Source organism: Pimephales promelas, chromosome 3 (genome assembly GCF_988280905.1).
Source record: "Pimephales promelas chromosome 3, fPimPro1.hap1.1, whole genome shotgun sequence".
In the NCBI taxonomy this organism is placed as follows: Eukaryota; Metazoa; Chordata; class Actinopteri; order Cypriniformes; family Leuciscidae; genus Pimephales; species Pimephales promelas.
Genome location: NC_142771.1, coordinates 30020280 through 30032187, shown reverse-complemented (window position 1 = coordinate 30032187; position 11908 = coordinate 30020280). Strand labels below are relative to the sequence as shown.

Here is an 11908-nt window from a genome sequence, read left to right as displayed (position 1 = left end):
TGTTTAAATATATATAGGTTATAAAAACTACAAACAGAAACGCTAGTTTACGTTTGTTACACTATTTTGTCACCGACTGGCAAAAGGAACCATATATCTACAGAGAGATCAAAATATTCTACCCAGATGTTTTTGAACTCGTATAATATTCTACTCATGAATATGAAAGTCTAATCACAATATCTGAATAATTCTACCACCCCCTTTGTTAAACTTTTTCAAGGCCGACTTACGCGTAAAAGAGGAACCAATTGTGGTCATGTGATTTGCTATCAGGACATCATAGCTGACGGAGCGAATGTTTTTGATTATTGTTTTGGTTTTTGGTTTTTGGTTTTGACATGTAAGTTAACGTTAATTGTATTTGTATTGCCCTCAAGATGTATGCTGCCGCGACGGAGAGTTTAATAAAGCAGGCGAGGTAAACCTAACGTATATGTTAAGTAAAACTTTTCTGTCAAAAGCTGTATTGGTCATAATGGCTGGTCTGGAACCTTTCTAATTTAGACAAGTTTCTCATTTAAATCAATATACCTTTCAGAGAAATTAAGGAGGAAGAGCTTCAGAAATTTTGCGGACGCATATTTAAGCTGCTCCACACTAAAGACGTTAGTGGAGAAACCGTGGACTCCCTCCAGAGACTCCATCTGATAGTTTCTGCCACAAAACATGCTAGAGAGTAAGTCATATTAAACTAAATACATCTGAACAGCACGTGGGCTTGAAACCATTTGTCTGACCCTTCAAAAGTGTACAAGGAAAGGTGTATTTCAGGACATTGTAAGTGAATAATTAATTGAAGACCTCCTCCATTACTATCAGGCTTCCATCAGATCTGGTGATGAAGCTGCAGACTGTTCTTCGCTCTTCATCGAGTCCAGAGCAGCTCCAGGTCCTGTCCTCCTCCATCATACGGCAGAGTTTTCCTCCCAGCGTGCACAGCCTCTGCTCGGATCTCAGTCAGGACAGCAGGACCTTTAGCTATGTGGCCAGTGTTGTTCTCTCTCAGGTGAGTCACAGGCTGTTTATGATGTTGAATGTATCATGAATGTACATTTAACTAAATCTCATTTTTCGCAGGCTGGAAATAAAGAAGATGTGATCCCCCTTTGCCACCATCTGCTGAAAAGCTTTGAGTCTCGATTGTCTGACGGGCTGATACCTAAGCATGCTCTTCCCATTCTCTCTGAAATGATTACGGTTTATCCAGACGTTCTCACAGATGGTAAAGTCAAACACATTCATGAAATGCAATAGTATGGTGGGTCATTAGGAATTACTGTGGGGTCCAAAAGTAAAAAAAAATAATGAAAACACAACATTAAATAAAATATTGTTTCATAGTTTTATTGAATTTTAAATTAAATAGGCTATTTAATTTGACGTAATGTTTATCCGAGTGAAGTGGCTGCTTCCCGAACGAGAAAAACATGATTGGAGTTTGAATCCAAGATTTGTAAAGATGTAACATGAATTATGTTGTCACTAAACCCAGATCAGGTGAATCTGGTCAGTCGTAAGGCGGTGGATTGGTTGCGTTATGCCAGTATGCAGCAGGGAGCCTCCATGTCTTCTGGGGGATTTTTCAGTGGACCAAGAGCACGTCAGGTGGGGCATGTTGCTTTTCCTCATTCACCAATACCTGCACCATCAGCCAATTAGCTCAAGTTTATACAGAGATGTATAAAGTACTAGAAACCTGGACTTCAGTAAAAGTACAAGTGCTCTATCAAAAAAGTGACTTGAGTGGAAGTTGAAGTGCTCTTTAAGCACCACACTTAAGTAGAAGTACTAAAGTATTCAACATTTTTTGTACTTAAGTATTGCAAGTAGTTTATTTAAAAATTGGCGGGATACAAATTTGCTTTGGCGGCCACCAAAAAAATGTCATTGCAGGACAACCCCTGCATTAGTTGTTAATGTGTGTGTGTCAATCAATACCATTACCCTATAAAACTGCTGTGTGATTTAGGCAGCATGAAAGCCAACTTGCAACGAATGATTCGTAAAAATGTTATAATTGTAACGAATAACTAGCAGAACATTAAAAAGTATTAAAGTATTAGATTAGATTAGAGTATTAGAAAAGTAAAAGTATTAAATTCATCGAAAATATCTACTGAAGTAAAAGTAGAAGTATGAGAAAAAAACAATACTCTAGTAGAGTACAGATACAGTATTTTACTTAAGTAGTTCTACTTCGTTACTATACATCTCTGAGTTTATAATGACAACGTTGAGTGATCTCAGTGAACTGATCGACATCTCTTCATCAGCCAGCTCCACTGATGGAGGTGGATGGGGTGGTAACAGGCGACTTCTTCACTGTGCTGTGTGTGGGTCAGAGCTACACCGAGGACCAGTGGATGAATATGTACACTTTCTCTATGATCAAGGGTTGGCTGATCACTTACGACGCAGACGGGACTACAAACACAGAATCAGGTACAGAAGTCTGAACAGAGACATATATATATATATATATATATATATATATATATATATATATATATATTAGGGCTGTGCAATATATATATATATATATATATATATATATTAGGGCTGTGCAAAAATTAATTGCGATTAATCGCATCCAAAATAAAAGTCTGTGTTTACATAATATATTTGTGTGTGCTGTATATATAAATACACACACATGCATGTATATATTTAAGAAAATGTGTTATTCATATAAAAAATATTTATATTTAATTTATATAATATATATATATATATATATATATATATATATATATATATATATATATACAGAATTTAAGTGCAAATAATTCTTAAATATATACATGCTTGCATAGGTATTTATATATGAAAAATAATTATATACAGCACACACAAATATATTATGTAAATACAGACTTTTTTTTTGGATGTGATTAATCGCAATTAATTTTTGCACAGCCCTAATATATATATATATATATATATATATATATATATATATATATGTATACCATTATTATAGTAGTGTTATTTTACAATAAGGTCTCATTTGTTAACATTAATGAATGCATTAACTATCATGAACTAACAATAAACAAACTAGTTTTACAGCATTTAGTAACCTAAACAATTTTCATGTTTGTTCACTGTACATTAACAGATACAACTTTTGATTTTAATAATGTATTAGTAAATATTGAGATTTACTCTTGATAAATGCTGTTGAAGAATTGAGAGAGAGAAATGCCCAAAAACGATTTGAACAATGTCTACATTGTTTACGAATTGTCCCATCAAGTCGGACATCAAGTCATTAATTCATGCAGTTAAGATGAGTAACATGGGATTTTCATCTTTGCTAGCTCCACTAAAAAAAGCACAGGTCATTCAGTCACAACACCAAGGTAAGATGCAGGTGAAAAGCCTGATATGATAAATCTGCTTCCTGTGCAATCAGAAACTCCCTTTACTGAATGATATTCCTGCAATCAGAATAAACAAACTCTCCTATTCCTAAATCTTATGGGGGAACAATGATGTATGTGTCAAATTGATTTTGAGTCTGTGGCTATGTTTGGAATGAAATACTAGCTTACTACTTCTTACTGTGGAGTGTGTATCAGAAAATGTGCACTCTATACTGCCAATATAGTAGTATTGTAGTATGCTGTTCCAAAGATAGCCTGCACGTCCTGTCATACGCTCACCCCTTCAATGGCTTTCGATCCCGCCGGATAAGGTGCTCGATGGAGACGTGTTGTATTGTAACGTGCTGTGCTGTGCTGATGATGTAGATGATCGCTCAGAGGTGGACAGTTCAGTGATGTCCATGGTGTCGGCCACATCCTCTTCCAGCAGACTGCTTCCTCCCAAAGAGAGACTCCGCGAGAAGGCTTTTGAATACTGCCAGCGTCTCATTGAACAGAGTGACCGCAGTGAGTAGATCATACTCGTAGGCCATGGAGAATGTTTATTGCACTCTGTTGGTAAATGTGTTGATTTATTTCTCTCCTTTTTGTTCAAAATGCAGAAGCTCTGAAGAGGATGGATACGGAGCTACAGAAAGCAGTAAGCACCACATAGTTTGTGGTTGGCAAGATTTTATGATGTTTTTCAAAGAGTCGCTTATGTTCACCAAGGCTGCATGTATTTGATCAAAAATACAGTACAAACTGTAGTTTTGTGAAATATTATAACAATTTTTAAAATAATGTTTTATATCTCAATATATTTTAAAATGTACTTTATCCCAGTGCTGTCAAAGATGAATTTTCAGCATCATCACTCCAGTCTTCCAGTTCACATGATCCTTCAGAAATCATTCTAATGATGGTTGATGCTCAAGAGTCGTTTATTATTATCAATGTTGCTAGTTAATTTTCTTTAATGGATAGTTAAGAAAACAGCATTTATTATGTAGGAATTTATGTAGAAATTTTAGGTATGTCTTTACTAATTTATTTCAGGCATCCTTGCTAAAAGTATTCCTTACTTTTAATAAACAAAAACATCTTACTGACCTTAAACCTATGAACAGTAGTGTATATTTTAAATTAAGCTTACTATTTAGTGGGGTCTAATATATAGCATGATATTTAATATTTATTTTTTTCTTTGTAATTCATAATTTTAATCTGCATATAAATGTAAATTAAATATCAAATAGTCAAGTCACATTTGTTTATATAGCGCTTTTTACAATACAGATTGTTTCAAAGCAGCTTTACAGTGAAAAAAATAGTAAATAGTGTAAATAGTGTATTTTGTAAATAGTGTCATAGTCCAGTTTAACCCTTTATGGCCTGCTATAAAACAATTCCACCAGAGTATATCTTCTATTTTTACATGCTGTGCAGTCATTCTTTTGAGCATTTTCATATGCCATACATCAAAATAATCCTTACTCTCCCAATTTGAAGGCTATGTTTGTAATAAATCAATAGTAACTAGATAAATATCTCAAAAGTACAATAAACTAAAAGAAAAACATTTTTTTTAAAAAAAATTCTACATATTTTATTCAATACATAAAATGATAAATGTCAACCTCAAACTTGTCAATGTGAAAAACGTGCATATTTTTTAAAAAAAAATTTAGAATATAAAATAAATAGACCCTGTCATAACAATTAATAATATAATAAATATTAAAAAAATAAAATAAAAAATAAACACCAATGTGTCCCTGAGCAAGACACTTAACCCCTAGTTGCTCCAGAGGCGTGCGACCTCTGACATATATAGCAATTGTAAGTCGCTTTGGATAAAAGTCAGCTAAATGAATAAATGCAAATATATATATATATATATATATATATATATATATATATATATATATATATATATAATATGTGTATATATATACAACCATAACCGCTCTGATTTAAACTGTGATGTTATCGTCCAGCTCAGTTCAGTTCTTGTATAATAGTGTCAATGCAGGCAGATCAATAATATTGTTGAATATTAAATTAAATAATAAAAAAAAAAATGTGTCAAATTTAAAGGACCACTTCATTACTAAAAAAGTACTTATTTCAAGTCATCGCATAACAAATCCTGAAATTCATGTTTATTTAAACTTATTTAAATTTTTAGGCAGAACATATGATTTGAAAATTCAACATTTAAATTAGAAAAGAATGCAAAATAGGAGGGTTTTACACTGTTTAATTAGTCACCGTTAACTTATTTATATAGCGCTTTTTACAATACAAATTGTTTCAAAGCAGCTTTACAGAGATAACAGGAAAATAATTCAGCAGAGTTTGTTTCTGCTCCACAGCAGATCTAGAAGAAAAATAACGTCATAGTCCAGCTTAAATAAGTTCAGTGATGGTTTATCTATTTAGTACATTTATATATGTTCTGTTTATCTGTTGTGCAGTGTATCATCGAGTCCGTGTCAATAATCGACATCATCTGTGGCGAGGACCCCTCCTATGTGTACCGTGCCTTCCCCTGCATCAAAGCCCTGTACGGCAGACTGAACGGAGACTTCACCTACGCTCGCACCCTGCTGCCTATCGCTCAGTTCTACCTCAACCACAGTGAGTGACGCCCCTGTTAGTGACGGGCCTCTGACAGTGTGACCTATGAATGTACGTCAGCGTCCATGTGCTCTGTTCTCAGGCGAGACGGCCGCTGTGGACTCTGAGGCTGTGTTCTGCCAGCTCTTCAGCCACTGTCCCACAGAGCAGTTCAACGAGCCAATGCTAGCCTTCGAGTTTGTCCAGTTCTGTCTACTCAATTCCAGCGTGCTGCAGGACAGAGTGCCCAACTACAGACAGAGTTTCCCAAACCTCCTGAAGGTGGGTTGGCTGACTTGCATTTTAAAGTGAATCCAATTAAGTGATGTACTAAAACGTTGTGAATTTTGCCTGTCAGTTCTTGGCGTGGAACAGCTCAGGATTAATTGGAGAGTTTGTGGAGCTGCTTCCGTCACTGGTAGCTCCAGATACAGCCATTGAGTTACTGCACACTATCCTTGATCTGCCCTGCTTAGCAGCTGCGCTGGACCTCCAGCAGAGGTGCGTCACTTTACCGACGACAGATCGACGTTTTAACTCAAGTTGTTTGTGATGTGAATTAGTGATGCAATGCTGTTGCAGATCAGCGAGCTATCAGTCTTTGGACCGTACTGCGTGGGACCAGCAGGGGGCGAAGGTGGTTGCTTGTCTGGATGCCTTCCGCCAGCCGTCCTATAGGGGGCTCTTCCTCTACATCCTCAGACCGGAGGCTGGGACCGGAGACACTATAGACAGGTAATACCCGCCACATCACTTATCTAACACAATCTAGGTGCAATTCAGGAATTTAAAATCACTAGTGTATATTTTAAAATAATCTTACTATTTAGTGGGGTCTTATATATAGCTTGATATTTAATTTTTTTGTTTTGTTTGTAATTTATCATTTTAATCTGCATATAAATGTCAATTAAATATCAAATAGTCAAGTCACATTTGTTTATATAGCACTTTTTACAAATGCAGATTGTTTCAAAGCAGCTTTACAGAGATAAAAAGTTTGTAAATAGCGTCATAGTCTAGCTTAAAGCTACACTGTGTAACTCTTTTAGTTTATTCTTAGCTAAAAACACTTATATATGTGCTCATTAATGTATATTTACTTCGTTCAAGTAATAAGTGTATAATATGCCACTGAAAATACATACGGGTAAGGGGTTCTAATGTTGGTCGCCATGTTGCCCCTCCATCTTGAAAGTACATTAGCCAAAGAGGGACATACCCGTTAATTCAAGCTTCGCCTTTCGCGTTTACGTTTGAGTTAACAATCATGGACGAGGAACTGGAAGCCATGTTAATCTTGGACTACATTGGCCGCTGTAGGAGTTAAAACGAAATCGCAATTGAGAGGAACAGAAACTAATATTCACTGGATGGTCATATACCTTTTCACCTCTAGATGGGGGTAAAAATCACACAGTGTAGCTTTAAGTAAGTTTTAAAAAAGGTATTAATTTAGTTCAATTTTTATATATATATTTGAGGTAGAATTAAAATAGAATGAAATTAAATGAAAATGAAATATACAGAATTACACTACCGTTTAAAAGTTAGGGTGTGGTAAGATTTTGAAAGATTTTGTCTCTTATGGTTGCATTTATTTGGTCATACATTTAGTAAAAACTGTATTATTGTGAAAAATAATTACGGTTTAAAGTTACTGTTTTCTATTTTAATCTATTGTAAAATGTAATTCATTTCTGTGATAAAGTGTAAAGTTGACCTTTCAGCATTGTTACTCCAGGCTTTAGTGTCACATGATCCTTCAGAAATCAGTCTAACATGATGATTTGCTGCTTAAAAAAAATATTAAATTCTTATCAATGTTGAAATTACTTGTGTTGTACTTAATACTGTGCATGTTAATGTTTTTGTGGATTCTTTAATGAATAGAAAGTTCAAAGGAACAAGTAAAAAAAAAAACAATTGTAACATTTATCATTGTCATTACTGGTCAATCTAATGTCATTGCTGAATAAAGGTGCTCATTTCTTTTCTTTTTATGTACTTACTGACCACAAACGTTTAAATGGGAGTGTATATTTGATCAAATTTGCGTGTGATTGCTTAATAGGCTAAATCTGCTTCATGAGATTCTGGCTGACATGGCGGAGTGTCCACGGGTCGTTCAGTGTGCCCAGGTCGTTCCTGTGCTTCTGCACGTTTACTTCAACACTGTCACTCAGGTAAGAGTCACAAATGAGAGGTCCAGCCATCTAACCCAGATCCTGGTTGTGTCATCGGCCCATGTTTTTTGATTGTTTTACAGAAAGCCGATAAGAAAATGATGAACCAGCTGCTGCTGGTGCTTCTGGAGAGGTGTAGCCTGCTCTTTAACATCAAGACATTTAATGCTGAGGTCCAAAAGTAAGGCACTTACTTAACTTAAACTCTTACCACCTTCTTGTGAGATTTTGATAACCTGCTGTGTGTGGACATATTGTAATAAAACCTCACAAGTGAATGATTTAAAATACTCACCCACTTGTGCAAAAGATTTGACTTGAATATGAAATTCTACTCGTATAAGGTCATTGTGCATGAATTATTTGTGATTGTAGAGTGTTCAGCACACACCTGCAGGCTCTGTGCAAACTCCACCCACCACTGATTGTGGATCAGTCCAGGGAGATCCTGGAGTTCGTAAGCATCCCTGCCAACATTTACAGTAAAGAAGACTTTTACACACATGTGGTGAGGAGAAGTAGAGCACTGTGATTGTAAGTGTTGTCATGCTATGCTTGTTCTTCGGGTGACTGTATTTAATGTGTACACGCAGGTGTGGGTCATTGGTGAGTTTGTCTCGGTGTCATACGACCCTCGCTGCACGGTGGAACTGATCACCTCTTTTTTTGAGAGTTTGGAGGCGGTGCTGTTTGAGATCACACAGGTGCGACAGTCAGCCAGCCCCCCAGGTTTCTCCCCCCGCCTCATCACGGTTCTCATGACGACCCTTGCTAAACTGGCCACACGCAGTCAGGATCTTATCCCAAGGTACACCATGGCTTTTTCATTACAAATTATAATATATATTTAGTTTATTTAAAATTTAGTTTTTAATATAAGTTTTCCTGAAGACACAGATGCAGTGTGCAATATAGCTGTTTGTGAATGTAAAAGGTCTGCCTTTCAAAGATCAAAGTGCACAATAACTGGAGTTAACTGCCTACAACAAATCATCAGTAAATCCAGTCTCACTTCCTGCACAAACCTACGTAGGTTTGTAACAAATTTGCATAATGCAAGTCTATGGCCTTCAGCACAATGTCTACTTAGTTGAAATTCAGACGTGGTTTTGGGAGTTTCGTTTCCGACACACGCTGTAAGCGATAGACCATTCACAACAGACTGGGCCCATCTGACCAATCAGAACAGAGTAGGCTCTCAGAAAGGAGGAGTTTAGAGAGACGTAATATTTTAACTAACCGTTTTGGACACTGTGAGAGAAAGGGTGATGCTATATGTATATATTATATAAAAAAAGAGTTATTTTATACTTGTAAACCTACTGTAGGAGACTAAATTAAGAGCATTAAGAACAGTATTATGATTCAAGGGCATGTAAACTTATATGTGTGTGTGTGTGTGTGTGTGTGTGTGTGAGAGAGAGTGTGTTTAAAGGGATAGTTCACTTTGAAATTAATTTTTGATATGTTTTAGCTTACCTCAAGGGCATCCAAGAAGTAGATGTCTTTGTTTCCACAGTATTTTCAATTTTTATATTTTTAGGTCAAACCGTTCTTGTCTGTCAGTCATATAATGGAAGTCTATGGTCACCACCTCAAAGAGTATGCACAGAGAAGTCCAAATTAAACATGATTTAATGACTCGTAATTGTAAGTACACATTGATGGCCTAAGACACGAAACGAGCGGTTTGTGTGAGAAAACGAACAGTATTTATATCGTTTTTACCTCTTGTAACCACAGCCACGTCCAACTGATATCTGCGCAAGCGCACCGGAAAGTGCCGGAAATGATATCTCGCGCATGTACGTCACTCTCAGATTTCAGAAGTGTTATCCTTCACTGTGAAGATCTAAACATATTTAGATATACAGGAAATTGCAATGGAAGACGATTTCTATATATATCAACAGACAACGTTGATTTATTTTTTTTTCACAACCGCGCAAGAGATCACTTCTGGTGCTTTCTGGCATGCTTGCGCAGATAGAAGCGCCCGTGCCTTCAGGTCACTTGGACGTGGCTGTGGTTACAAGAGGTAAAAACGATATAAATACTGTTCGTTTTCTCACACAAACCGCTCGTTTCGTGTCTTAGGCCATCAATGTGTACTAACATTAATGAGTCATTAAATCATGTTTAATTTGGACTTTTCTTTGCACACTAATTGAGGTGAACCACCCAGGTTTGACCTAAAAATATCAAAATTGAAAATACTGTGGAAACAAAGACACCTACATCTTGGATGCCCTTGAGGTAAGCTAAAACGTATCAAAAATTAATTTCAAAGTGAACTATCCCTTTAAGTGTAAAATTATACACTGCCTGGCCAAAATTCACTGTTTGGACCTAAAATGTATGCACCTCTTGATGGAAATTTCACAACATTTATTTCCATCAAGAACGTGGTCAAGATCTTAAAAATGAATTCAAAAATCGTGTAGTATCAACCAATATTTCTATATCCCTCTCTCTTTCCTTTTCTCTCAGAGTGTCGCTTTTCCTGTCTAAGATGCGGACATTTGCTCGAAGTGGCCCAGTAATGGCGTGCTACAGTGAGGAAGACAGCGAGGAGATCATCACACGAGCCCATGAACTTATTAACCTGCTCAAACTACCAAATGTGGCTCAGTTTGTTCTGGCCCCTTCAGCGGGAGGAGACGGCCCCCGCTGGCACAGAGACACCAACGCCTCACTTCCTCAGGCCATGAGAGCAGTCAGCGGTCTCCTCCACAGACATTCCAGCTTCCTGCCCACGTGAGCCAATTCTAGGAACTCGTTTTTCAAATAACTGCGCAGAATACCAAGAGAGAGAGTTTCTAAAGGACACAAGAAGGGAGTGAAAGGAAATGTGAGAGACACTGAAGCAAAACAGACAAGCACTGCACTTCATCATGAATCACAAATATATCAAAACAAACATCAAGACACAAGAGGTTTATGTTTTATTCCTTGATTTATTCAATAGACATTTTTATATTAATCAAACATTCTGTGTTTATTGTCAGATCTATTACTGGCAATTATGATTAATGTCTCAACTGTTAAAATACAGCTTAGATTCAGTTTTGCCCTTTTAATTAAAAATCTATAAAACCAAAGGAATTGATCATATACATTAAATCTGACACCGTCGAAATGTCTACACAATCTAGAAATGATTATTGTCATATTAATGTGACATTATGACAAAATTTGTAAAAATTGTTTTACATTCAAAGTCAAAGTGCTTAAAAACATACTTGGTCACATCTGAGCTTTCTGGCTAAAACCACAGTCAAATTAGAGACTTTGAGCACGTGAAATTTCTTCGGACACTGCAACGGTTGCACAATGATGTCACATTCTGCGCTGTATGTAAAACATAATACGTCAAAAGGGTAAAAATATGCCGTCTGCTCCACTTTACTGCAATGCTGCAATCCTGCAGATTTAAAGTTTGCGCTCTTTTAATTCACCTAAAATGGCTATCAATCTTCTATTTGTCAGAAATCTTCATAATATATGAATTCCAAACTTGAACTTGTCTTTGTTTGAGCTTGCGCTTCCTGCTGTCTCCCGCATTCACGTGTGTGTCAATGGGTGTCAATGGAAGTCAATGGAATGAAAAGTGTAGTGTGTCGAGACGAGGTAAAAAGTTTCAAGAACTGCTGGACACAAGTTATTCATTGAACTGATCGCAGCCGGGAAGACATTAAGAACGACCACACACACAAAAAATATCTGGAAATA

General features: G+C 36.4%; 1 protein-coding gene across 2 annotated transcripts; it reads left to right on the top strand.

Annotated features, from left to right (window-relative positions):
- The first annotated feature begins 256 nt into the window (after positions 1-256).
- On the top strand, positions 257-11274 carry ap5z1 (adaptor related protein complex 5 subunit zeta 1). Of its 2 annotated transcripts, XM_039686211.2 has the most exons (18): positions 257-421; positions 542-679; positions 823-1009; positions 1081-1225; positions 1496-1608; positions 2277-2445; positions 3324-3365; positions 3756-3896; positions 3992-4029; positions 5849-6011; positions 6094-6272; positions 6349-6491; positions 6573-6725; positions 8065-8176; positions 8260-8357; positions 8552-8684; positions 8770-8984; positions 10667-11274. In XM_039686211.2, the coding sequence occupies exons 1-18, from the start codon at positions 381-383 to the stop codon at positions 10935-10937; spliced, it is 2481 nt and encodes an 826-aa protein (XP_039542145.2). In that variant the 5' UTR covers positions 257-380; the 3' UTR covers positions 10938-11274. The 2 variants fall into 2 exon arrangements, with proteins under 2 accessions (XP_039542145.2, XP_039542146.2); XM_039686212.2 differs by lacking the exon at positions 3324-3365.
- Positions 11275-11908: the final 634 nt, after the last annotated feature.

What these genes read in the sequence shown, in the direction of transcription:
- ap5z1 (XM_039686211.2), top strand. Translation starts at nt 381, where the DNA reads ATGTATGCTGCCGCGACGGAGAGTTTAATAAAGCAGGCGAG. An exon ending in GCCACAAAACATGCTAGAGA is followed by an intron (nt 680 to 822) that starts GTAAGTCATATT and finishes CATTACTATCAG; the next exon opens with GCTTCCATCAGATCTGGTGA. An exon ending in ATACGGAGCTACAGAAAGCA is followed by an intron (nt 4,030 to 5,848) that starts GTAAGCACCACA and finishes TCTGTTGTGCAG; the next exon opens with TGTATCATCGAGTCCGTGTC.